We start from the raw sequence: 26466 nt of genomic DNA on the forward strand, positions 1-26466 counted from the left end.
TTCGGAACATTTTCAAAAATTAAGTTGAAAAAGGTTAGTTTTTGTAAAAAAGTTACTATTTTAAATCCCCCAGTGAGCAGAATAAGTGTTAGATTTTCAAAAAAAATTATATCAAATGAAAGGGAAATATCTAAGGTTTCAATACAAAAAAAAATTATTTTTATTTGTTCATTTTTGAAAAAGTTATGGCAGTTTTAAGTACAAAAAACATCCCGATAAAATGTAATTTTTATCGTAAAACATTACATTTTTTTTTAAATTTTCGACAGCCATTTGCACATAGAAGATAAGATGTCGGGACAAATTTTTTTTTTTCATTTTATAGTATATAACATAACCTTTGATTTGATATATGTTTAAAGGACGCAGTATTTCCGGAACATTTTCAAAAGTTCAGTTGAAAAAGATCTATGTTTTTTACAATATTTTAAGTTTTGAACGCCCCCTATATAAGGGGAAATTGTCCAATTTTAATAAAAAGTATGTCAAATGAAAGATGTACTTATAATGTATTTAGAAAAAAAAAATTTGTGCTGATATATACATTTTTCAAAAAGTTATAGCATTTTTAAGTTGAAAATTTAAAATCGAAAATCGAAAATTTTAACACAAAAATAGTGTTTTTTTAACTACGGCAGCCGTTTAAATGTAGAAAAAAAAGTGTCGGGACAAATTTTTTTTTTTCATTTTGTAGTACATAAAATAAGCTTTAATTTGATATATGTTTAAAGGACGCAGTATTTCCGGAACATTTTCAAAAATTAAGTTGAAAAAGTTATTTTTTGTAAAAAAGTTACTATTTTAAATCCCCCCAGTGAGCAGAATAAGTGTTAGATTTTCAAAAAAAATTATATCAAATGAAAGGGAAATATCTAAGGTTTCAATACAAAAAAAAATTATTTTTATTTGTTCATTTTTGAAAAAGTTATGGCAGTTTTAAGTACAAAAAACATCCCGATAAAAGATGATTTTTATCGCAAACATTACATTTTTTTTTAATTTTCGACAGCCATTTGCACATAGAAGATAAGATGTCGGGACAAATTTTTTTTTTTTAATTTGATAGTATATAACATAACCTTTGATTTGATATATGTTTAAAGGACGCAGTATTCCCGGAACATTTTCAAAAGTTCAGTTGAAAAAGATCTATGTTTTTTACAATATTTCAAGTTTTGAACGCCCCCTATATAAGGGAAATTTGTCCAATTTTAATAAAAAGTATGTCGAATGAAATATATACTTATAATATATTTAGAAAAAAAAAATTGTGCTGATACATACATTTTTCGAAAAGTTATAGCATTTTTAAGTTGAAAATTTAAAATTCGAAAATTTTAACACAAAAATAGCGTTTTTTTAACTACGGCAGACGTTTACATGCAGAATATAAAGTGTCAGGACAAATTTTTTTTTTTCATTTTATAACATATAAAATAAGCTTTAATTTGATATATGTGTAAAGGACGCAGTATTTCCGGAACATTTTCAAGTTGAAAAAGTTAATTTTTGTAAAAAAGTTGCTATTTTAAATCCCCCCCAATGAGCAGTTTAAGTGATAGATTTTCAAAAAAATGATATCAAATGAAAGGAAAATATCTAAGGTTTTAGTATAAAAAAAATGTGTGTTGATTTGTTAATTTTTGAAAAAGTTATGGAAGTTTTAAGAAAAAAAAGACAAAATTTACCGATTTTTAAATTTGTAATTTTTTTGGATATTTCCCCCATTTTCGGGAAACGAGGGAAATTTTTTCAATTTTTATGGGTAATATCTCCAACTAGATACGATTTGTGATCTTTTGACGCATTTTTGAAAGAAATCAGTCCAGTGAGAGCTGAGAAAAAGTGGCAACAGACATAAAAAAAAAAAAAACACATCATAGTAAAATTAATACCTTCTCAACTTCGCATCGAAACTAAAATGTTTTGTTTTAAAATATTAATTGATATTTATTTCCATGATAAAAATAAAACATTATTATTTTATGAACAAATTAAATTAAATTAAAAGATTCACCAAAACAAAATTCACTTTAAAATTCCTAAGTGTCATTTAGTTTTAAAGAAAAAATATTCTAAGTCCAAATAAATTTAAAAAAAACTAAGTCCCAGAGAGTAAGAATCTTGAGTAGAGTGTCGCAGATTTTGTGTAATTTAAAATCGCCGAAAGAACTGATTTTAATAGGAAAAAATGGGTTTTTATAGTAGTCGAGGGTCGTGTAGCGATCCCTAGTGTGATCTTAGAAACTATAGATCTTAATTAATAGTTAAATATGATTGGCTGGACCTAATTGAAAACCCACACATGGGCGTGACTTTGAATCTATACGATAATCAGATTTAATTGCCTAATTTATTGATTATTTTAAGTTTTAAATAAGGGAACCCTGTTTTGGTGATCTTGTGAATTCATAATATATGACATACATGTACAAAAGATAACATAATATAATATTTTAATATTATAAGTAATAATATAATATTACAGACTGGTATTATAGAACTATCTATGTATAAATTATAGGCGATATATTCAACTGTTTATGAAGTATTATCGATAACCCCTCTTATTTCCTAATTTTTTGTTTTCCTACAAATAAACCACTTCACACACAGTAATAGAAAATCACCTTTAATATTAAAGAGTTTCATATTATAATAATTTTTAATAAAAATAGTATATTCATAATGACTGCTGATGAATTATGTTATATAATATAATGTGGGTTATTTTGATGGTAAATTTTGAGTTTAATGAGTGTTATAGAATGGATCCAATTATCCAACTAAAGTTCAAAAACATATTTGACAAAAAATTTAAAAATTACATAAAGTAATAAAAAAACATTATTTGTTTAAAAGTGAAAATATTTCTGAGTTATAATTGGTTAAATGTCATGCTAGAAACGTATCGAAACAAATATATTCTTATAACTACGAAGTATACATAATTTATTATGATCTCACTATATGAATAAAATAAATTTTAAACCCGATAATTATAAAAATGACTTTAAAAAAAATTTTATTAGAAAATTAATATAACATGAAGATAGCCAATAAGAAAATAAAAAAAAACCGTTTTGAAAATAGTTATTTTAGCTGATTTTGACACTTCTCAGTTATAAATATGTAAATACATGTAATGGTAACTTTCTATAAAGTTACCATTACTTAATTAAACGCTGTAGTCACTATCTTGACTATCTAAGGTAGATATTTGCGTAACCAAAAATCATAAACTAAATTTTATCTCTTTTAAAATAGTTTAATCCAAAATTAAATAGTAAAATAATTCATTTTTATAAAGCGAAAACTTTCATCTTACGAGGTGTGTTCAGAAAATATCAGTAATTTTGGTTTTTTTAAAAAAAATATTCATTTACTCGCAACAGACTTACGATAGGCCTTTGTTAATATTTCACACACTTTAATTTACACATTATTTCATTAATAATTCACATTACTTCAAAAACTTGTGTACCAATATTATGAATAAAAATTTGATGATCAGACTCTCCAAATCCACGAAATTTAAAAACTCCTCTTATTTTCTGACTACATTATATTTGGTTTAATTAAACCTATGTCCTAAACCTTTAAATTTTTCTAGATTAATATCGTATTAAAATTATAGCAAAGAGTTTGAGTGTTGTCAATTTATCAAATAATTAACTTCCCTATTCTACTTGTTTTTTAAATATTTTGGATTACATTTTTTTTTATATATACATCTTTTTATGTATGATAAATAAATAAAACTAATTTCATCAATTCACCTATTTTTTTTTAAATAAAAAATATAGTTGTATTTGTATGCGGAAAACCATTGTATAAGATCAAAAAACCTGAATCGAATGTCATTGTCAGAGTATTACAATGTGTATACGTAAGTATTATTTTCTGTGACTTAAAACACATTTGAGAATATTAAAAAATATAAAATTTAATTGATATTTTTCATACTACATTTTATTACGGTGTATTGTTTTAATCTATGTGTAGATTGAAACAAAACCATTAAAAAACTTCAAATTGTTAGAGTTCAATGTTGAATTAATTTCTTCAAATTTAAGCTTCATAGCTCGTTGTATTTAAACATTTTTACGTACAAAAATTAAATAAACCAATTATTTTTATAGTGTGCTTTGAAAAATAAATTCATATTGGCCTCTTCCAATGATAAGAAAGAGCATTGGTTAGATTATGCTGAAGGAGAATTTTCAAAAAACGAGATATCTGATATACACGTAGCTTTAGATGTTATCTATTTATTTATACCATTTCCATTTTTCTGGGCATTATTTGACCAACAAGTATGTATTTATTTGGATTTATTGAAAATATTTTTAAATTAGTTAGTAAGAAAAAGTGTTTTCACTAGAGTAAAAAGTCTCTTGAATAATACTTTTCGCTAAAATTTTGTGACATTAAATTTTTTTACGCAGCATAAACAATTGTATAAAATATTGGATTTTCACAACTTTGTTATAAAAATATCAATAGAAAATTTGATAAAAATATAATAATTGAGTTATTTAAAATTTTACTATAGTTTCAGAAAGCTCTTGGAACAATCTTTTAAATACATATCATTCAATAACTCATTAAGAAAAAATCAAAATTTCCGTGTTATTTTAAGAGTTTTCAGAAACTGTATGAAAATTAAAAATATAATTAATTAGAAAAAGCTATCGAAGATAGAGTGAAACCCGTATATACATATAGCTGTATTTATTCATATGTTATTTACACTAAAATAAAATTATGTATGAGTGAGTACGTTCATCAATTAAAAAATAATTTCTTTTTTCAAGTAATTTTATTATTAGGCAGTATAATTGTGAATTATGAATATAAAAAAACCCAGCACAGGTGGGTCACGGCACTGTGATGACATGACATAGTTAGGTCAAGTATAATGATATCTGACAGTGATTAAAATCAATATCATAAAAAACGCTTCAATGCAAATTTTTAGACAGTGTTTAATTTTAAAAAATTGGTGGATTATTCCAAAAGCTACATTATCTGCTATTCCCTTATTTATATTCTGAATGAAAAAGGGATTATTAAAAAATATTATTTCTCATAAAAAAATTGTGTTGATCCATACAATTTTCAATAAGTTATAGCAATATAAAGTTAAAAATGTAAAAAATAAAATCAAGAATTTTCACACGAAAATAGCATTCGGTAGCTATTTTCACCATGAAGACAAGTCCAGAGGTCAAATTTTTTTTTTCATAATAAAATATATTAAATTATATTTAATTTAAGATATATATATAAAAGTATCAGACTTTCCGGAACATTTTCAAAAATTAAGTTGAAAAAGTTCTACTTTTTATACGCATTTTAAACATTTGATCCCCCCCTGTATGGGAACTGGTCAGATTTAAAAAAATAGTGTGTCGAATTAAAGAAGTATATAAATATTATTTCTCATAAATAATTTAAAATTTAGCAATAAATATTAATTGTTAATTCATCAGTCTCTAAAAGCGAATGTGCTGTCCGTATTTTATTATAATAAATTCTTATAATAATGGTAACGTGACACCATCACACACATTAAACAAAATAAAAATCATTGGTATAACTTAGAGTGCCAAGTTGCGATTAACAAGCGAAGTTTAGCTAGACAAAATATGATGCTAAGTCCCACATCAGAAAACATAAATGAATACTCAAAACTTAGAACTTTAGTAAACAAAGTGATTAGGCAAGAGAAACGCGCAATGGAAAAAAAAAGTTATAGAGGATATCGAATTATTTAAGAAGAACCAAGACTGTTTTTCAAGAAGTGTCGGTCGGTTAAGGAAGGATTTAAAGCACGATTCTTTTCAATATAACAACGGAAAGATTAGTGAGGGATATGCATGAAACCTGAGAAATGGATTTAAATGGTAAGGAGACATTGCTGGCATATGCTGACGATATTGTAATTCTTAAAGACTCTCAAAACGAAGTGGAAGAAAGTACAAATTAATTAATTAACTCTAAGTAAAAGAATGGGCCTCCATATAAAGGAGTGCAAAAACAAAGTATATGATCATGGGTAGGCGTCATAGAAGTATACAGAAACTCACTGTTGATGAATACAAATTTGAGCGAGTAGAAAACTTTAAATACTTAGGGATCGTTTTGAATAGCAAGAATGATATGCATGACGAAATAAAATTCAGGTTGAATGCGGCGAATCAAGGATATTACGCAATAAGCAAAATTTATAGTTCTAAGATTCTCTCCAACGAAACTAAGAGGAAGCCATATATTTTTTACTTACTTAAATATCCAAAAAAATTACAAATTTAAAAATCAATAAATTTTGTCATTTTTTTCACTTTTTTTTCTTAAAACTTCCATAACTTTTTCAAAAATAAACAAATCAACATAATTTTTTTTATACTAAAACCTTAGATATTTCCCTTTCATTTGATATCATTTTTTTGAAAATCTAAAACTTAACTGGCTCATTTGGGGTATTTAAAATAGCAACTTTTTTACAAAAACTAACTTTTTCAACTTAATTTTTGAAAATGTTCCGGAAATACTGCGTCCTTTAAACATATATCAAATTAAAGCTTATTTTATGTACTATAAAATGAAAAAAAAAAATTTGTCCCGACACCTTATCTTCTATGTGCAAATGGCTGTCGAAATTATAAAAAAAATGTAATATTTGCGATAAAAATCACCTTTTATAACGATGTTTTTTGTACTTAAAACTGCCATAACTTTTTCAAATATTAACTAATCAAAATAATATTTCTTTATATTGAAACCTTAGGTAATTTTCTTTCATTTGATATCATTTTTTTTTGAAAATCTAACACTTATTCTGCTCACATGGGGTATTTAAAATAGCAACTTTTTTACAAAAACTAACTTTTTCAACTTAATTTTTGAAAATGTTCCGGAAATACTGCGTCCTTTAAACATATATCAAATTAAAGCTTATTTTATGTACTATAAAATGAAAAAAAAAATTTGTCCCGACACTTTATCTTCTACATTTAAACTGCTGCCGTAGTTAAAAAAACACTAGTTTTTGTTAAAATTTTCGACTTTCGATTTTAAATTTTAAATTTTCAACTTAAAAATGCTATAACTTTTTGAAAAATGTATATATCAGCACACATTTTTTTTTTCTAAATACATTATAAGTACATCTTTCATTTGACATACTTTTTATTAAAATTGGACAATTTCCCCTTATATAGGGGGNGACATACTTTTAATTAAAATTGGACAATTTCCACTTATTTACACTACAGTACAGTACAGTATTGTGTATGATTACGACGTGCGTTTTCTCGCACCGCTCTCTTATCTTTATTGTTGTGTTTATATTTTATTATTCACCTATACATTGTCATTATGGCCAGTTCACATAAACCAAAAGCAGATACACCGGTAAAGAGGACTTTGACCAAAAATGTCACTAAACCTGTTACGTTGGAAACTATTTGGTCTTTATTATCAGATATCAGCGATAAGGTAATTACTTATGACTCTGACTTTAATAACATCAATACTAAACTATCAAACCTCGAGTCTAGTTTTAACGATGTTAAAAATTCATTGGGTTTGTTATCTTCCGAACTATCTAAAGTTANCTTTATTTTATTATAAGGGGATTACACTGATTTTCATAAATATTATATCATTTTAAATGACATAGTATAAAAAATTAATCATATTTAAATTTTTTTGTTTCTTTAAAGTCGAGAAAAATAACTTTAAAATTTAAACTAGCTAAATTTCCATTTTTATTAAGTGACGAATGAGACGTACGGTTTTTGAGACGGTAATACTTGGGTCTTTCACGACTGTGGCACTGAATTTTTTTTAAATTCTTTTTGAGTTAAAAAAAAATGTTTAACTCATTTGATTTTTATCTCATTTAGATTCAATAACTTCAATAAAGAACAAGGATTCCATTACTGTAGTCTCCTCTCGTGANATCAAGGATTCCATTACTGTAGTGTCCTCTCGTGAGAAGAAATTCATATTAATATTATTTTACTATGTGGTTTTTTTTTTGTAGTTATCATTTATTTTCTCAGCTCTCATTTGACCTACTTTTTTGACAAATTTTTTTTTTTTAATTAAACACTATCTACAGAGTTGCATCGAAGAGTTTTTTATGATAGTAATTTTAATCACTGTCAGATATCATCTATACTGGACCCAACTATGCCACGTCCTCACTGTGCTGGGTTATTTTTTTTTTATTAATTCTATGTAATAATTTGAAATTGATATAGAAGATTTTTTAACAGTATAATAACAAAACGATAGCACAGTGGGATCATGGAACAGTATAGACGTGGCATGGTCGAGACAAGTATAGATGATATCTGACAGTGATTAAAATCACTATCTAAAAAAACGCTTCGATGCAAATCTGTAGATAGTGTCTAATTTTAAAAAATTGGAAGATTATTTCTAAAGCAGCAATAACTCTTATTTCCTTAATTTTATCACGATTAGTTATTTGATTTATAATTATAATATATGAATAAATAATAATTATAGCAATTAAATTTAGTATGAAATTGATATTCAATAATTTAATATTGTAATTTTTACGGAGATATTATAAAAATAATAATGTAGTTGTATATTTCTTTACTTTTAAGGAGTATAAAAATTTAAATGGCTTGATGCAATACTTTTAAATAAAACATATTTTTTACTTATAACAAAGTTATAAGTTTTATACACTGGACTACAGAGAACTTTCACCAGAAATAAAAATATACTTTTCTAAATCGACTCTTCACGATGTTTTTCAATGTGCAATAGACTTTTTCTATCACTTTTAAGTTTTAATATTATTACTTATTATTAAAAAATAAGTATTTACATATAAAAAAAAAATTATTAATAACAAAAAAAATATTTAATTAATATGTTAATAATAAGGAAAATGACATATTTACCTATTTTTTGAATCCTTTAAAGTTGATTTTTGTGAAAGTTTATAACAAAAAAGAAATTATTTATCATAACTTTTAGCTCAATATGCAAATTTGAAATTAACATCATTAAATAGAAAATTTTATGAGAATTAAAAAAATTTTATCGTTAAGATTAATATGCAGTCAGCAAATTTTATAATTACTATTTATAGTAAATGTATCAGAAAAGCTCAATATTTTTTTTGCATTTTTATCGTAATAGATAACTTAAATAGAAATAACAGTAATCATTTTCTAGTAACTTTTGGCGTTTAAAAAGATCCTACAATTGAAATATGAACTGAATTAATTTTAATGATTTACCTTAACTAAATAAACTAATCAAAAACAAGTTGTTAAAAAGATCTACTCAATAGAACGTATTATAAAATTTCATTATAATTGTAAAAATCCATTGTTAATTCAGGAGAAACTACCAATCATTTTTTTTAGAAATGATTTATATAGCAACATGCTACCAACAAATTTGGAATATTATAATCTAGTAGTAGCACACACAAATAAAGTAAAAGAATTATTAAGTCACAAAGTATAATGATTTAATTTTGTAGTTGAAACCTATCATATCAAATTCGATTCGTCAATAAATACTTTGAAAACATTAGAAATTAATGATATTAATTGTCTGTATGGAGAACATGGGATAAGTAACTGTTTTATTGATAAATTAGAATTTTTTTTAAATTTTTAAGGGTAATATCTTCAACTAATTGTAATTATTTGACGTATCATTGAAAAAAGTAGGTCAAGTTAGAGCAGAGATAATAAATGATAGTCACAAAAAAATACCTTCTCACCTTTGCTTCGAAGCTAATAAAACAGTACAATAATACATAAAATGTCTCTGGTAAATCCTTTTTTAGATTAAGTCATGTTAGCTTCACTATTTATTATTAATTCCTAGTCTATTTATTTTTATGTCTATGTATCCTTCTTTTAAAATAATAACCATTAAAATGTTAATTTTTTTGTATTAATTCCCTATTGTCAAAAATATTGACAATCCAAAACAAAATAAATTTTTCAGGAAAAGCAATATCAAATAGATTATTCTATACTAATTAAATATAGATAAATGATTGGATTAAACGATTAGTCAGTTATTCTAACCGTTTTATTAATTGCAATAGTCGTTATATAAACCGTTTATATGGTATTCTAAGAATATTTTTTCCATACAGTACTGAGCTGTCGTGTAGGTACATACAAATAACTTCAAAAAACCATAGAAAATTCATTATTTTATTTTTTATTAATTTTATGCTTTAAATCGTTAGCAAAAATTATTGTTACTAAATTTTCTGACTTAAAATTAAATGTTTTATTTTTATGTTGATATTGATGTAAAACTTACAAAAATCATACATTTTTAGTTGTAACGCTATCAATACACGATAAAGTTTCCCTTTACTTTTCCTTTTAAGAAATTTTATCTATTTATTAGAATAAATAGACAGCAAGCTGTTTGTAATTTTTAATTTTAAAGATATTAAATGTTCATTACTACAATAAAAAATTGTATAATCATTGTTTATAATCTATGTTTAGGGTTCTCGATGGACATTACAAGCTACTTTATTGAATGGTAGAATAGATTTCCTTAATTGGACAATGAAACCAGATCAAATGCAAGTTGTCAATCCATTGTTTGTTTTATTTTTTATTCCTATATTCGAAACTGTAGTCTATCCGGCTTTGAAACTAATAGGTATTTCGAAGCCTTTACAAAAAATTACATTAGGGGGTGTTATGGCTGCGTTGGCTTTTGTATGTTCTGCCATATTACAATACATTATAATGGTAAAGAAATGAATTGATGTCTCAGTAAATATTTTTAAAGCCATTATTTTTCTAGAGCCCGTCTGAAATTCCTTCAGGGGTAGGTCGGATGATAATATTTAATGGTTTTGACTGTGATGTTACTTTTAACTCTACTCAATTATCATCGTATGAGTTGAAACCACTAGGTTATCTCGATATAAGTTACAATCTTAACTCCAATAAAGATGAAGTAGTACCAGTAACACTCACACTTGATCCTAAATGTGTTTCTAAAACTACCAAACCATTATTAAGAGAAGTGACATTTATTAATAAAAAGGTAAAACTCAAATTTCTTTTATTATTCATTAAAATATAATTTTTGACTTAATTATTGCAGAAAAATATGTACTTTTTAACTGGTATGGGTGACAATATTAATCTAAATCTCGTTGATAATTATGATAGTGTGATTAAAAGAAACAATGTCAATCTAATTTTAAAGTAATTCAAATTTTTTTTTTTTAATGTTATTTGTATGTCTATAGTACTTTCATTAATTTTTTAGTGTAGTATTCAGTGATGATTTATTAAACAAAAAAGTTACTTTAAAAAATAAATACAGGGAAACAAACATTGATTTGTTGGCCAATACATCTACACCATTCATAGAAATGGAAAAGGGAAAGTTAGTTTTAAATAAACATATATAATACTTTGATATTATATGGAGTTCCATTTTCTGTCTCTAGATATGATGTTCTTGTCGATGGAAAATCTCTTTTTGTGGAATTAGAACTATTACCAATTAGTGTCAATACTCTTATTTTACAAAGCAATTCCAACAATAATATTGTGAGTGAATATTGTTATTTAATCTTGTACATTACATATACAAGTGTATAATAATAATTGTTACATTTAATTATACTTTAAACTGCGCAGAATGCTAAATTAGTGGTTGTAGATAAATGTAATATACACGTTTTGTGGCAACTTCCTCAAATAACCTTGATGACAGCAGGTGAAATTATGTTTTCTATCACGTCTTTGGAATTTGCATTTACACAAGTAACATAATACATAATTATGTTAGGCGACCTACTTAGCCTGACCGGTATAGTGTTCATTTGAGTACTGGGCTATGTAGGTTTTCTTGTCCTCTTTATTAAAAGCTATTGCTTTTACTAAAGAACGTTAAATATAAATAGATAAAAAAATTGTAATTTTTCATAGTATTAATTTTTTTATATTATTTTTAATTAGGCGCCTGTTAGTATGAAATCATTATTAGCAGCTTGTAACTTATTAACAGTAGCAATTGGTAATCTAATTGTTGTATTCGTGTCAGAAGTAAAATTTTTTGAAAGTCAAGTATGTGTTGATTTAGAATTATTAATTGAAAAACTATTTGTTTTTCTAATTTATAAAACATATTTTTAAAATTATAATTAATTATTTTATTTCTAGACTAATGAGTATCTACTGTTTGCTGGATTGATGATCCTAGACATAGTAATGTTTGCATTTATGAGCTTAAAATATAAGTACAAAGAAATCAACATTGATGTAGTTCCCGGTGAGACTGAACTAGAAGAAAATAAACAAAGTCAAAATTAATCTATCTGTTTCTCTGTTACAACGAAATTAAAGTAAACCTCAATGAATATTATTGACGTTTGTTATTTTTATACTAGTTTTTAAAACTGTAAAATACATAATTATTATTATTATATTATAATTGTGTATTATTACAATGGTATAATATGCTTATTAATCTTTTTCATAATTTCGTCATTCTGAAAAACATATTTATAATACAAATTTTATTCTTTTAAATAGAGTTTATAGAGTGATCAATTAAGAACGAGTCACTCATTTTTTGGAAAAATATTGAACATTTTTAATTTTCGTAAAGGAAAAAATTACTTTATTCAAAAAATTACTATAATATATAGTTCAACCATTTTTTTTTTCATCCATTCAGAGTTAAAAAACTTAAATTTTAATTATCTTTAGTGAAAAACCTTATTTATAGTTTAACAAAAAAAGAAAAAAAAACCCAGCACAGTGGGGATGTATCATAGTTGGGTCAAGTATAATGATATCTGACAGTAATTAAAATCGCAATTATAAAAAACGCTTCGATGCAAATCTGTCATTTTAAAAAAATGATGGATTATTCAAAAAGCTACATATTCTCCTATTTCCTTATTTATATCCTGATTACAAGTTTTATGATTTATAAATGTAATATATGAATAAATAAATATCTATATATACTTATAAAATATAATTATATAAAGGGAAATGATGTTATTTAAAAACAAAGTATGTCGAATGAAAGAGGGATATAAATATTATTTCTCATAAAAAAACTGTATTGATCTATACACTTTTCAATAAGTTATAGCATTATAAAGTAAACAATATAAAATCGAGAATTTTCATAAAAAAAAAAAACATTCGGTAGCCACTTTTACCGTGAAGACAAAATAAAGTCCGAAATTTTTTTTTCCATAATAAAGCACATTATATTAGCTTTAATTTAAGGTATATATAGAAATGTCAGAATTTCCGGAACACTTTCAAAAGTGAAGTTGAAAAAGTAGTCATTTTAAATCCCTCCCTGTGGGCAGGTAAAGGGTTAAATTTATAAAAAAAAAATATCAAATAATAGGTAAAGACATCAAGCATCTATAAAAAAATATTATATTGATTTGTTCATTTTTGAAAAGCTATGGCAGTTATAAGTAAAAAAAATTGAAACAATTTCGAAAATTAGCGAATTTTAAATTTGTAATTTTTTTGGAGGTTTCCCCCATTTATGGGAAACGAGGGAAAATTTTTCAATTTTTGAGGATAATGTCTTCAACTAGATACGATTTGTGATCTTTTGACGTATGGTTGAAAGAAATCGGTTCGATGAGAGCTGAGAAAAAGTGGTAACAGACACAAAATAAATAAATTTAAAAAAAACACATTGTAAAACTAATACCTTCTCAGCTTCGCATCGATGCTAAAACACATCATAGTAAAATTAATACCTTATCAGTTTCGCATCGAAACTACAAAATTCAAATAATTTTATGTTCTTCTGTTATCACTTATTATAGTTTTTTAACCAATTTTCTATGAATAGTATGATGTTTATTAGAGCTGTTATTAAAAATAAATTTTTGAAATATTGAAATTTTTATTTATTTAATAAATAATGTAGTCTTTAATAAGTATTTTCTATTGTAGAACCGTCATTGCACAGAATTGTGACTACCCAATTATATATATATCAATTTAGTGTACAATAAATATTATAAAGAATTTATAAAATATTTATTTATAACTGTAAAAATGATTTAATATTAAATAGCCTAAGGTGACATTATATAACTTATAAGAGTGGGAGGAATAGATCACATATTGATTATTTGATGTGAAAGAGAGAGAACGTAAACGATTGTAAAGTTATACCAGGCGAGAGTGTAACTACACAGCATAGACTGATGGTAATGGAGTTTAGGTTTACCGGAAAAAGAATATACAAAAACAAAAGGAACACAGGAGAAAAATCGAAAATCCATTGGTAGAAATTGAAAGGGGAAAATGAAAAAGAGTTTGTCAAGACGGTTAAAGAGAGGACAGCGTGGAATGTCGAAGGAGACATAAATTATGTGTGGAATAGACTTGCTAGTTGTGTTAAGAATATTGCAAAGGTGTTTGTTGGTGAGAGTAGGAGTAGAATACTAGGAAACAAGGAGACCTAATGGTGGGATGAGTACTTTCAAAAAATTATAGAAAGTAAGAAAAATAAATGCAAAGTATGGTAGAAGAGCAAAAGGAGAGAAGATTGGATGGAGTATAAACGCTTGTGCAAAAAATCAAAGTCTGCAGTAAGTAAGGCAAAGTTATAGAGGTATGATGAGTTGTATGATAGGCTAGGAACAAAGGAAGACGAGAAAGAAATCTATAGATTTGCAAAGATAAGAGATAAAAGGTCTAAAGATTATCATTATATAAGGTGTATAAAAAGTGTTTATAATAAGGTACTCTCTGAATAATAATAAATTACTTAATAAGGAGTACCCAAAGGAAACATTAGAGGATATCTCATGAAATGAGAGACTCGTAGATTTAATTAGCGAGAAATAGGTATCGGAAGCTGTGGCATCAATAAAAAAGAATAAAGCAGTGGGACCTGATGAAGTGCCAGTAGAAGTATGGAAAATATTAGGCAGTGTTAGCATAAGGTGGTTAAAAGAACTTTTAAATAAAATCTTATTGATAGGGAAAATTCCAAGTGAATGGAGGAATAGTATTATGGTCCCGATATTTAAAGGTAAATGTGACATACAGGAGTGTGGAAATTATAGAAGCATAAAGCTTATGAGTCATAGAATGAAAATTTGAGAAAAGGTAATGGATAAGAGAATAAGAAATGAGACTTTGGTATCTAAAAACCAGTTAGGATTTATGCCTGGTAAGTCAACAATAGAGCCATTATTTTGTGTGAGACACCTTATAGAAAAGTTTAGGGAAAAAAAGAAAAAGCTGTGTATATTATTTATAAATTTGGAGAAAGCGTATGATAGAGTACCGAGAGAGGTTTTAAAGTGGGTATTAATGAGAAAAGGAGTCCCAAAAAGTACACTAATATAATAGGGAATATGTATGATAAGTTACTACAGCAATACAAGGAGAAGTGACGAGGTGCATGTTATTTGCTGACGATATAGTATTAATAGGAGAAAATAGGGAGGAAATTAATCAAAAGCTAGAGGTTGGAGATTAGCTCTTGAAGAAAAGGATTTAAGAATAAGTAAAAGTAAGACAGAATATATAGAGTACGAGTATGACAAAGGAGAACACGAGGTTGGTGAAATAAGGAGACCAGTGATAACAGGCGAGGTCTTGATTGATGAGGTGGAAAGTTTGAAGTGGAGAGAAGTGTCCAACGTCTTATGTGTTAAAAGAATTCCTCCAATGAGGTTGAAAGGTAAATTCTACAAGACTGTAGTGAGACCACCTATGATGTATGGTTCAGAGTATTGGGAGGTTGATAAGAAAGTATAGCAAAGAATTAGTGTAGCTGTCGTACGTCGGTAGTGCACCAACGTAGACACAAAAGTTTAACACAAATTTATTAATGTTTTATATATATATATTGACGACGAGTTCGTCGTTCGAGCTCTTCTCGAGTTCTCCCGTTGGATAAACTGATCAGCCCCAATCCCTCTAATTAGTGGACTACTAAAGGGGTAGAATTTAGACTCGTCAGCACAGTCTAGCTTAAAAGTAGCAGACTGAAGGGTGACTCCTTGTCAGCCACCAGCACAACTACCTTTTTACTATACCCACTGAAGGACGGTTAAGCCCAAAAACTAGCCAGCTCGTACACTAATTATTAAGATTGACTAAAGGACCAGCAGTCCAACCTTGACTCTAGCCGCACACACACACAAATTCTAAGAACACGGTGAATATAAAATATTTGCGCTAAGCCCAGATTTTTAAATAGTTATTTTATTTAAGAAACGTATTAAACACAAAGTCAAATATAATGTAAAAATTGAACACAAAAATTAATTAAATCTTACAAAAACATAAAGTTATTCTTACACTAACGACCTAACCCGTAACTCGACGTTTCTTCGACAAAACGTCCAGTCTCGTCTCCCCCAGTATCGTCCCCCTATACTTTTCATGTTTCCCTTTTATATTCTTTTTCCCACCATTATTAATTTGCTTACCCTGCATTTCCCTTTTATATGGAATTATTAAATTGCTTAAGAGTTCAAAAATTGCTTACTACTATTGTAAAGCTTATATTATACTAAAATCGACGTAATTCAATACTTCCTCATCTAATTACTACATAGCAGAGATGAGAATGCTTAAATGAATGAGTGGAGTGGCTAGAGAAGATAAGATAAGAAATGATTAGTTAGTAACTAAAAAAAATTCTAAACTGAAGTTGTTGATAGTAGTTTTTATAACAAAGAAAGAATCTAAACATTTTTGATAAACTGTTTGAGTTTTTAAATTTTTTAAAGATCTGGAAATTAAATAGATATTCATTATTAATTCTGTTTCATAATTCCAAAGGCAACAATAATCTGTTTCAATGTGCCATAAAATATTATCAATATTTATTCTGATATCATACGTGACAGTTATGAAAAAAAGATATGTTAATAAAAACTTGTTTATGTGACATCATGAAGAAATGACAACTACTGTATGCTAAAACTTTTTAGCTACATAGGATAATTTTTATCTGAAAAAATTCATTCAATTTACTCCCTAGAATTGTTTCATCAGACAAAAAATAAACTTGTACAAAATTTGGTAAAATTTAATAGACGTTAACGCATGCCATAAGGGTTTCAAAATTCTACTATAAGGGTGGTTTTATTATTTTCATCACAGAACTTACAAACTATTTACAGAAAAAAATTATAAATTGTTAGAACTAAATGTAAGGTGTCACAGTCACGGAGTGTTTATTGTCAATTATGACTATCTATTGATATACTTTTGTATTATCTGTTAGTGTATTTATAAACTCGAAACAATATGCCTTACTACCATTGATAATAAATGCTGCGTACATGCGAATATTGACGTCATAAAAAACAATTAGCTACCTGTATTTGTAATCCCATGTATATTAACTCAAAAATTTGAAACTTTAAATGTTTATATTTAATAAAGTTATATTCAAAATTCAAATGCCATTTACTATTAAATTAAAAACTGAAACATTTTATTAAATTCAAAATATGGGTTCCCATTTAAAAAAACAAAGTTGACACCCTTGCAAGGCATAAGGAATAAACTTAAACAGTATTACATAGTGAATAATTCAAGAATATTATGTAATTAAAGATAACCAAAAAAAAAAAATGTTTAAATTATTTTTATTCTGTAAGTATTCTCCTCCAAAATTATAACTCAAAAAATGTAATCATAAATAATCATATGAATAATAAATTTATTTTTTATGTAAATGTATAAATAATAAAATTAAAAATAATTTATAAAATAAAGTCCAAACGTTGCTTTGAAGTTGTTAAGCAATTTATTATTTCTTCGGTTTGTACATCTATATTGTTGTGTGTATCGAGAGCAGCAAACCATTCAATCTTGTCTCTGATTTCGAGTTTCTCAGATAAGTTTTGATACGTTTGAGCGAAGAAAATGATCTTTCAGCTTCGCAAGATGTGACGGGAAGATGTGACCAGTATTTGCAAAAGCTTAAATACATTTAGGAAAAAATCTGGATTGCATTTATTTAAGATTTTGATGGCATTTTTTGATTGAATTTTACTGTTAACTAGATAACGTTTCCACAATAAAACTGCTGATTTTACATGATCAAAATTGTCAACTTCATCGCCGTAAAATTCCACAAGTTCTCAGAGATTTTCTTCATTGAATGTTGAACATTTTACTAACATTTGAAATCCACTTATAATGTTTTTATGATTCATAAATCGATCATTAAGTTGTTAAATGAACGAATCAAGAAATGGAATAAATAAAGTTATTTTAAAATATTCTACAGCATCATCTGTTGGAATAATCTTGGGGTGTTTTTGACGCATTGCTAATCTAGGAATTTTAATGGTAATTTCAAAATCATTTAATCTTAGAATAAGATCATTATAAAATTTTTTGATTCCAAGAGTAACGTTTTCTCTTATAAACATTAATTGGTTCTTTACTAAACTTATGTGTTCCATAGCCTCCGATAAATCAATATTTTTGGTTTGTAAATATTTACATAGTGAATGAGAATATGGAAAAATATAATTCAGAATAGTTAGGGCCACGTTAAATTCTGATGATTGAATAGCTAAAAAAAGATGATTTGCTTTACTTGATGTATCACTATCGTTCCACAAAGTTATTTCTTCTGAACAACTTAAAATCGCAGGGAAAAATTCATAAAATGTTTCAATTGAGTTATAACGCTTAATCCACCTAGTTGGACATAATTTTTTTCAATTTTTCTTTTGAAGATGAAGATTCATTTTTTTTTAATTCGTCTAAATGTGTTGAAAAAATTGTTGTTTCTTCGGAGTGTTAAAAAATTATAACACGCTTCTATTGTATTCAAAGTATTCCTTATTCCTTGAATATTAAATTCATTTGAGACAGATAGATTAAGATTATGGGCACCACAATGCACATATAAAGCTTTTGGTTGTTTTTTTCTTAATTAAAGCTGCAACTCCATTAAATTTCCCACTCATACTTGCCTCTCCATCATAACCTTGACCTCGTAGATTTTTTACTTCGATGTTTAATTCTTTTAATTCAGTAATTATATGACTCGATAAACTTTTTCTACTTACATCATATAACGGAACAAACTTCAAAAAATCTTCATGAATATTTTTGGTTTTACTATTATAATAACGAGCACATAAAGCAAACTGTTCAATACCCGATATATCAGCTGTTTCATCGGCTATTATTGAAAATTAATTACTTTCGTTAATTTGTTATACAATTTTGGATGAAATAATTTCATAACAGATGCTAACACTTTCATTTTGTATTTTCCAACTTTGATATTGTGCATTTTTACTACAATTTTCTCTAGCTAATAAAAAGCTTTCATCGCCGTATTTTGCAGTTGCCTTATGGAAAAATCTCAATAATTCCTCATGGCTTTAATGTAAGATAATGATTTGTTATCTGCTGCAAAGCAGACCCAATTTAAACTATTATACAACAGAAATAAATAGTGTTTACTGTAAAATATAGTTTGAAAAAAGCCAAAATTACCTTCCCAATTTTTCACCTTAGAAATGCTCAAGGCGGGGGAATCCGGACCCGGGACCTCACCCCTTGGTTGCGCCACTGACTTTTCTGATCTTTTCGATTTTTTTAATTGAACCCGATTATATTTAATTTATTCTTAATCTAAAATTTTAATCGTTCAACAAAACTGATATTCGTCGCATATTAAAAATTTGATCACACTATTAGCTAAAATTATTATAAGTAGCTCATTACCTTATACCAGTCGCGGGTGCTGGTGGTGAGAGTGAGACTTTAAATGGCACTGTAGTGGGACAGCCAGTTTTGAACAAGGCATTTATAAAATTATACTGTGGTATGAAAAATGCCACGATTTACTTGGTAAGTATGTTAGAAAAATACAATTTTTGTCCATATTCAAATAAAAATAAAAAAAACCTTAAAACATAATGATTTTCATTTTATTTCAAAATGCAACTTACTTTTTGTTCGCTCTTCGTACACGAGCTAATTGTTACCTTATGATACAGAGAGTTGCCATCATTGTCCATTACAATATTCATGTTACTGAAATTTGAACTATTGCATGCGCAAAACATTTATAAAAATAAATCACAGACAGGTCGTTTGCTACTAGTAACTGGTGAGTTGAGAATAAAAAATAATTATTGTAAAATTAGCAATCATCCAAAACACTATTTATACCCAAAGGATCTGGCCATCGTGGTCAGTCGATTCCAGTACGTAGCCTTATGCTTTGTGTCATTTATCAGTCTTAGTACTTAGTTGTCGCTGTCCGATTTACTGTATAAAGTTAAGTCTTTGTTCTTTCTTTTCATCTTCTTATTTTCGTCCTCGACATTTCAGAATATTTGTGTTTTGCACTTCGTCTGCGTCTCGTACCTAGGTGTTACCCTTATTCCCTTCCTATAACAACGGCCTTTCAACATTCATAGCTAATCCGGAGTGTCAAACAGGCAGCAGACTCATCATTATCTTCGTACCTACTCTACACTTCCTCAAGTGTTTTACTTTGTAAAATAAAAATACAAAAAAGTATTAATATACTTTTGTTGGAACACTTTCATTCGAATACTTTACAAGACTGCTTATATTTCAACAATTTAACTTACTATGTAAGTAATTTTATCTACATTATATCGTATTGCAATACTGTTATAAGTAGTACTATGTAATATTGGAGTGAAAGAAGCCGTAAAGGTAATTTTAATCACTCTTAAATTGTCAAAAGAGACTTTCTTCTAATTATAATTACTAATAATGCTATTGGTGTATTATATAATATTAGAAAATAATTTCAAACAATTATACTCATAAAATATAAGCAGAAATAAGAAGTTTAGAAGTCTCAACTTTTTATACTATTTAATATTTAAAAATTATTTTTACATAACAAATATGGCTACTTAATTAAATCTATAGTTTGAAATTTTATTTCATATTAAAGTATATTACATAAGCTTTAATTTAGTGTCATTTTGAATCCTTCTCTGTGGCCAGGGAAGGGTCAGATTTAAAAAAATATATAACAAACAATATGTAATTAATATATATTACTATATAATTAATATATAGTAAAATAATATATCTATTAAAAGAAACAAAATGCTTTTATTCATCCATTTTTCAAAAATTACAGTTTTAGGTAAAAAAAAAAATGAAAAAATGTCGAAAATTATCTATTTTTAAATTTGTAGTCATTTTGGAGATTTCCCCCCCTTTACGATGAATGCTGGATATTTTTTAAATTTTTGAAAGTAATGACTTCGACTATATACGATTAGTTTTTTTGACGTATAGTTGAAAAATATATCAAAAAAAATATATCAAATGATAGGTAAAGACATCCTATATCTATAAAAAAAAATTATATTGATTTGTTCATTTTTGAAAAAGTTATGGCAGTTTTAAGTAAAAAAACCCAGCACGGGGGGTTCGCGCCACAATGGTGACGTGGCATAGTAGGATCAAGTATAATGATATCTCACAGTGATTAAAATCACTATAAAAAAAAACGCTTCGATGTAAATCTTTAGATAGTGTTTAATTTTAAAAAATTGGTTGATTATTCCAAAAGTTACATGATCTGCAAGTTCCTTATTAATATCCTGATTAAAATCAAGTATGTCGTATGGAAAAGGGATTATTAAAAAATATTATTTCTCATAAAAAAATTGTGTTGATCCATACACTTTTCAATAAGTCATAGCATTATAAAATTAAAAATTTAAAACATAAAATCGAGAATTTTCATACAAAAATAGCATTCGATAGCCATTTTCACCGTGAAGACAAAATAAAGTCCAAATTTTTTTTTTTAATATTAAAGTATATTACATAAGCTTTAATTTAAGATATATATAAAAGTGTCAGTATTTCCGGAACACTTTCATAAATTAGGTTGAAAAAGTTCTACTTTCTATATGCATTTTTATGTTTTGAACCCCCCCCCCCTGTATTAAGGGAAATGGTCCGATTTAAAAAAAAAGTATGTCGAATGAAAGAAGTATATAAATATTATTTCTTATAAAAAAATTGTATTGATCCATACATTTTTCAAAAAGTTTGTAATTTGTATTTTTTTTTGGAGGTTTCCCCCATTTACGGGGAAAGAGAGAAATTTTTTCAATTTTTGAGTGTAATGTCTTCGACTAGATACGATTTGTGATCTTTTGACGTATCGTTGAAAGAAATCGGTTCAGTGAGAGCTGATAAAAAGTGGTAACAGCACACACAAAAAAAAAAAAGCACACATCATAGTAAAATTAATATCTTCTCAGCTTCGCATCGAAACTGAAAAAATTTACAACGGTGAACATGCAGAAAAAAGATTTGAAAATGCCATTTTTCATATTAACACGGTAATTTTGAGATACTTGTTTAAATATATAAAATTGTAGGATTTGTTTTAAATTTTTAGCATTAAAGGGTTCAACTAGATTACAATCGGATTTTTTAGCATAAACCAACATAATCGGTCCAGCGAGAACTAATAATTTTCGTGAATAAACATAAAAAAAAGTCATGAAAAACCTATGCCTTCTCAGTTTCGCATCTAAGCTTAAATGATTAAAAAAAATTAAATTTTGAGTTCAGTTTAATATATTTTACAAAGTTTAGTTTTTCTTTTTTTCATATTCAAATAGTTTGCATATTCGGATATTTTTAATTAAATAACAACTAAAAATGTAATGCATTAGGGGTATGTCTATTGTAGACACAATAGACTCCTAATTAATATAATTCGAGTTCTTTAGACATATTAATCGACAATATTGTTATTGTAGAAGCTGAGCCATAAGGGAGAACAAAAAATATATTAAAATCACACTATGGTTTAATTTATACCAAAAACGTAAGAAAAAATGTTTACTCTCATTAAACATGAGTATCTTGAAATAAATTGAAACAATTATAAACTGATAAAAAAAAAAGAAAAATATTGGTTATCGTATTACTATTCATTATTAGAAAGAAAGTGTGTAGTTTAAGTCAAAATTATAAATTTTTGTTTATACTTATTTATTTATAATTAAAATAACACATTTTTAGAGTTATACTTTTGAATTCTTTATCATTTAATAATGACCAATAATCTAAACCCAGACATTTAGCAACTTGTTCTTCTGCTACTTGATATGACATACTTGACTTTTTTAACCATTGATAAAACTCACTTGACCATTCACTTTGATACTGCCAATCAAACCGTAGAATTACTGCATTACGGCGCACATACAAATATTTTAATGATTGTCCATAATATGCAAGTAACAACAATGTACAAGTAGAAATTTTTTCTCTGACAATCTGAAAAAAAATATTTTTTAAAAACAAAATTGAATGTACACAAAAAATTGTATCACTCACTAATGTATCTAATTTATTACACATTCGACATAAGTCAATTAAATTTCTATCATTACGTTCAATAAATGATTTTGGTTGATAAAACTTTGGTAAATCTAAATTTCCAAATGTAAGTAAACTGTTAGAATATAATTCAACAATTTTATTAATTATATCAGCAGTCATCTAGAAGTTAAACATTTATATCATAACTAGATCATTTGGTAATTGTTTTATTTGTTAATGCTACACTAACTTGAATAATAGGTGATTTGTAAATGATGCTGGAAACAGGTGCACCAATTTGCCATAAAATCTGTCTTTCTCTTGAAGATTCTATTCTTAAATGAACTTTCAACTGAGGACTAGCTATGGTACTTCTTTTCCAATCATAAACATTAATAGATTCAATTTCTGTAGGTGTATAAGTATTCTGAACTATGTACAAATTTCGAACTGTAGTTTGACTTATTAATAATAGTAAATCACTTCCTAGGTTTTGTGGACTTATAACCAAAACCTAAAGTAAATAAATAAAATTCTTAAATGAACAATTTATTTTTTATTAATTTCTTTATAAATACAGTTTTAGATATTAACTGGAAATTTTTAATCTTGGGTCTTATGTTGAATTTTAATTTACTATTATAGAATAAACACTAAAATTGGTATTATACTTCCTGAGCCAAAAATAAATATAATAATTATAATCAGACCTAACCTTATACAGAATGATTTTTTTATCTTAGTTCATTCAATTACTAAGAGAATAAAAATAATTAAAACATTATTTATTTTAATTACCATCAGTTAGATTCTAATAGTAATATTTTTTAAGATCATCTTTTATGCTTTGTAAGGGTGTCAACTTTGTTTTTTCAAATGGGAATACATATTTTTAATTTAATGAAGTGTTTGAGGTTTTATTTGAATAGTAAACAAATTTTGAATTTTTAACATAACTTTATTCGTTTATTATATATAAAACATTAGAGTTACAAATTTTTAATTATTATACATGAATAATATATGAAGGATTACAAATACAGGTACGGAGAATTTGTCAATAATGACTTTATCAATGGATATGCTTAAAGTATAGTTTAAGGCATATTATTGTGAATGAACATTTATAAATACAGTAACTGGCAATACAGATAAAATATTTGTCGATGGTAATAATTGACAATAAATGCTCTGTACCTGTGATAACAACATCATAAAAACCCAATTAGCTACCTGTATTTTTAATTCTTCATATATTATACATGTATAATAATTCAAAAATTTGAAACATTAAAGTTTTAGGTCTAATAAATGGATAAATTTAAAAATGTTAAAAATTTAAAATATGTACTCATTTAAAAAAACAAAGTTGACACCCCTACAAAGCATAAGGGATGAACTTAAAAAGTATTAAATAACTAATAATTTAAAAATAGTATGTAACTAAAATTTATTTAAAAAAAATTTTAAATGATTTTTATTTTGTAAGTAATGAATGGGTTATGATTAAGAAATCACTCTGTATATAACCATGAACAGTGTTGTACCCAAATTTTTTTAAATGGTAGGGGAGCTAATACTAAAAAAATTTTAACAACAATTTTCAGGAATTTTGTTCTAAAATATTGGGTTAGCACAATGAGGGACTTAACACTTTTATTGATCTCTTGATAACCACCAAGTCTAATTGCATTTTTATTAAAACAAACAAAAAACCATTTTCACTTCCTTTAAAAATAATTATACACCTGTAGGTTTACAAAAACTCCTGGATGAAGTAACTGACACATCTGTTTTGTTGCATTTATCATCACCAATGTTTTTAAAGTAGCACAACAATGAAAGCAAATTTGATCCAATAGTAATTGTGCATCATAGTTTTCCAACATCAAATCAATTAATTCTAATCGCTGCAGTGATGATAAATTACCCATTAATCTTTTTAAAGCTTCTAAAAGTTTTCCTAAAAAAAATTATTGATTAGACGATTTAATCACAAATTAAAATCGTAAGATTTTGCTATAAAAGCAATGTATTTTAAATATTTAGTAATTTAATTTTAATTTAAAATAATAATAATCTGATAATCTTCAAATAAAACAGAATTCAAATAATTTGATAATTGTAAATATTTAATACATTTATTGTTCAAATAATGTATTATAAATAACCTACCCCCAGTACCATATAAAACAAGCTCATCGTGTGATGTAGCCATGTTACAAGGAAAAGTGTAATGAAGTGCTCTAATTCTTGATCCAATGTTATATCCATTTTCGACATAAAATGAAATCATGTTCATAAACTCATATAGGTTATAAAAATTTGAAGTTGGTCTAAATACTAAAACTTTATTATAAGATCCAATAGACTGAAGACAAATTTGAACTCGCAAGTGGTCTAACATAAACTTTGAAAAACAAACGTTTATGAAAATTATTTTTATTTATTTATTAAATAAATAATCAAAACGTACTTGCCAACCTGAATAATAGTTGAATTTTCGGCGAGTTAGAGTAGTGTCATCAAATACAAATGTATGCCATGAATAAGGTAAATGAAAAGCTGAATACCAAGATCGACATGTCATAGATGCATTGTATTTTTCTTTTGCACTCAAATAAGCAAATATATTTTCAAGTAACAAATTAGGTAAATTATTCCAATCTCCTTTAAACTTTTGAACTGTATTTTTTTTTAATTTATGACCTTATCATGAATATTAAATTGTGTAGAATAAAATAGTTAAAGAAATACAAAAATAAAAATTACTACATTTTACATTTATACATACTAGTAAATAAAGCAATTTTATCATCTTCTTTGTACTTATCCATTTTTAATATATATACACTAATAATGTATTATTAATGAATAATCAAATAAATTAATAATCTATGATGTAAAATTTAAAGCACACTGGCTATATATCTTATTGGGCATTCATCCAACTATTAAATCAGAAACAACCTAGGTTATCTATTTTTAGTTTATTCTAATATTTTTAATCTTTCTGTCCAGATCATTCTGTTAAGTAAAAAATTAAGTTTTTAATTTAAAAAAAAGTTGT

The 26466-nt window shown here is 26.2% G+C and overlaps 2 protein-coding genes across 11 annotated transcripts in view; one reads left to right on the forward strand and one right to left on the reverse strand.

Moving 5' to 3' along the window:
* The window catches only part of LOC126902250 (solute carrier family 15 member 1-like), a 35270-nt gene extending 22850 nt beyond the window's left edge, over positions 1-12420 (forward strand). For all 9 annotated transcript variants that reach the window (XM_050679320.1, XM_050679319.1, XM_050679321.1 and 6 more), the window contains 10 exons: positions 3807-3889; positions 4143-4316; positions 10539-10790; positions 10846-11091; positions 11152-11255; positions 11320-11439; positions 11504-11606; positions 11697-11822; positions 12018-12125; positions 12222-12420. In XM_050679320.1, coding sequence (XP_050535277.1) covers positions 3807-3889; positions 4143-4316; positions 10539-10790; positions 10846-11091; positions 11152-11255; positions 11320-11439; positions 11504-11606; positions 11697-11822; positions 12018-12125; positions 12222-12371 — 1466 coding nt within the window. In that variant the 3' untranslated portion in view covers positions 12372-12420. The remainder of the gene's footprint in view (positions 1-3806; positions 3890-4142; positions 4317-10538; positions 10791-10845; positions 11092-11151; positions 11256-11319; positions 11440-11503; positions 11607-11696; positions 11823-12017; positions 12126-12221) is intronic.
* Positions 12421-20889: 8469 nt separating this feature from the next.
* LOC126902252 (F-box/LRR-repeat protein 21) lies at positions 20890-26432 on the reverse strand. Of its 2 annotated transcripts, XM_050679328.1 has the most exons (7): positions 26191-26432; positions 25873-26105; positions 25572-25806; positions 25145-25359; positions 23647-23910; positions 23412-23576; positions 20890-23351 (listed from the first exon to the last, which is right to left on the reverse strand). In XM_050679328.1, the coding sequence occupies exons 1-7, from the start codon at positions 26231-26233 to the stop codon at positions 23064-23066; spliced, it is 1443 nt and encodes a 480-aa protein (XP_050535285.1). In that variant the 5' UTR covers positions 26234-26432; the 3' UTR covers positions 20890-23063. The 2 variants fall into 2 exon arrangements, with proteins under 2 accessions (XP_050535285.1, XP_050535286.1); XM_050679329.1 differs by lacking the exon at positions 26191-26432 and having other exon boundaries at positions 25881-26158.
* Between the last annotated feature and the right edge of the window lie 34 nt (positions 26433-26466).

This window comes from Daktulosphaira vitifoliae, unplaced genomic scaffold, assembly GCF_025091365.1.
Source record: "Daktulosphaira vitifoliae isolate Bord-2020 unplaced genomic scaffold, ASM2509136v1 Scaffold_3, whole genome shotgun sequence".
Lineage (NCBI taxonomy): Eukaryota > Metazoa > Arthropoda > Insecta > Hemiptera > Phylloxeridae > Daktulosphaira > Daktulosphaira vitifoliae.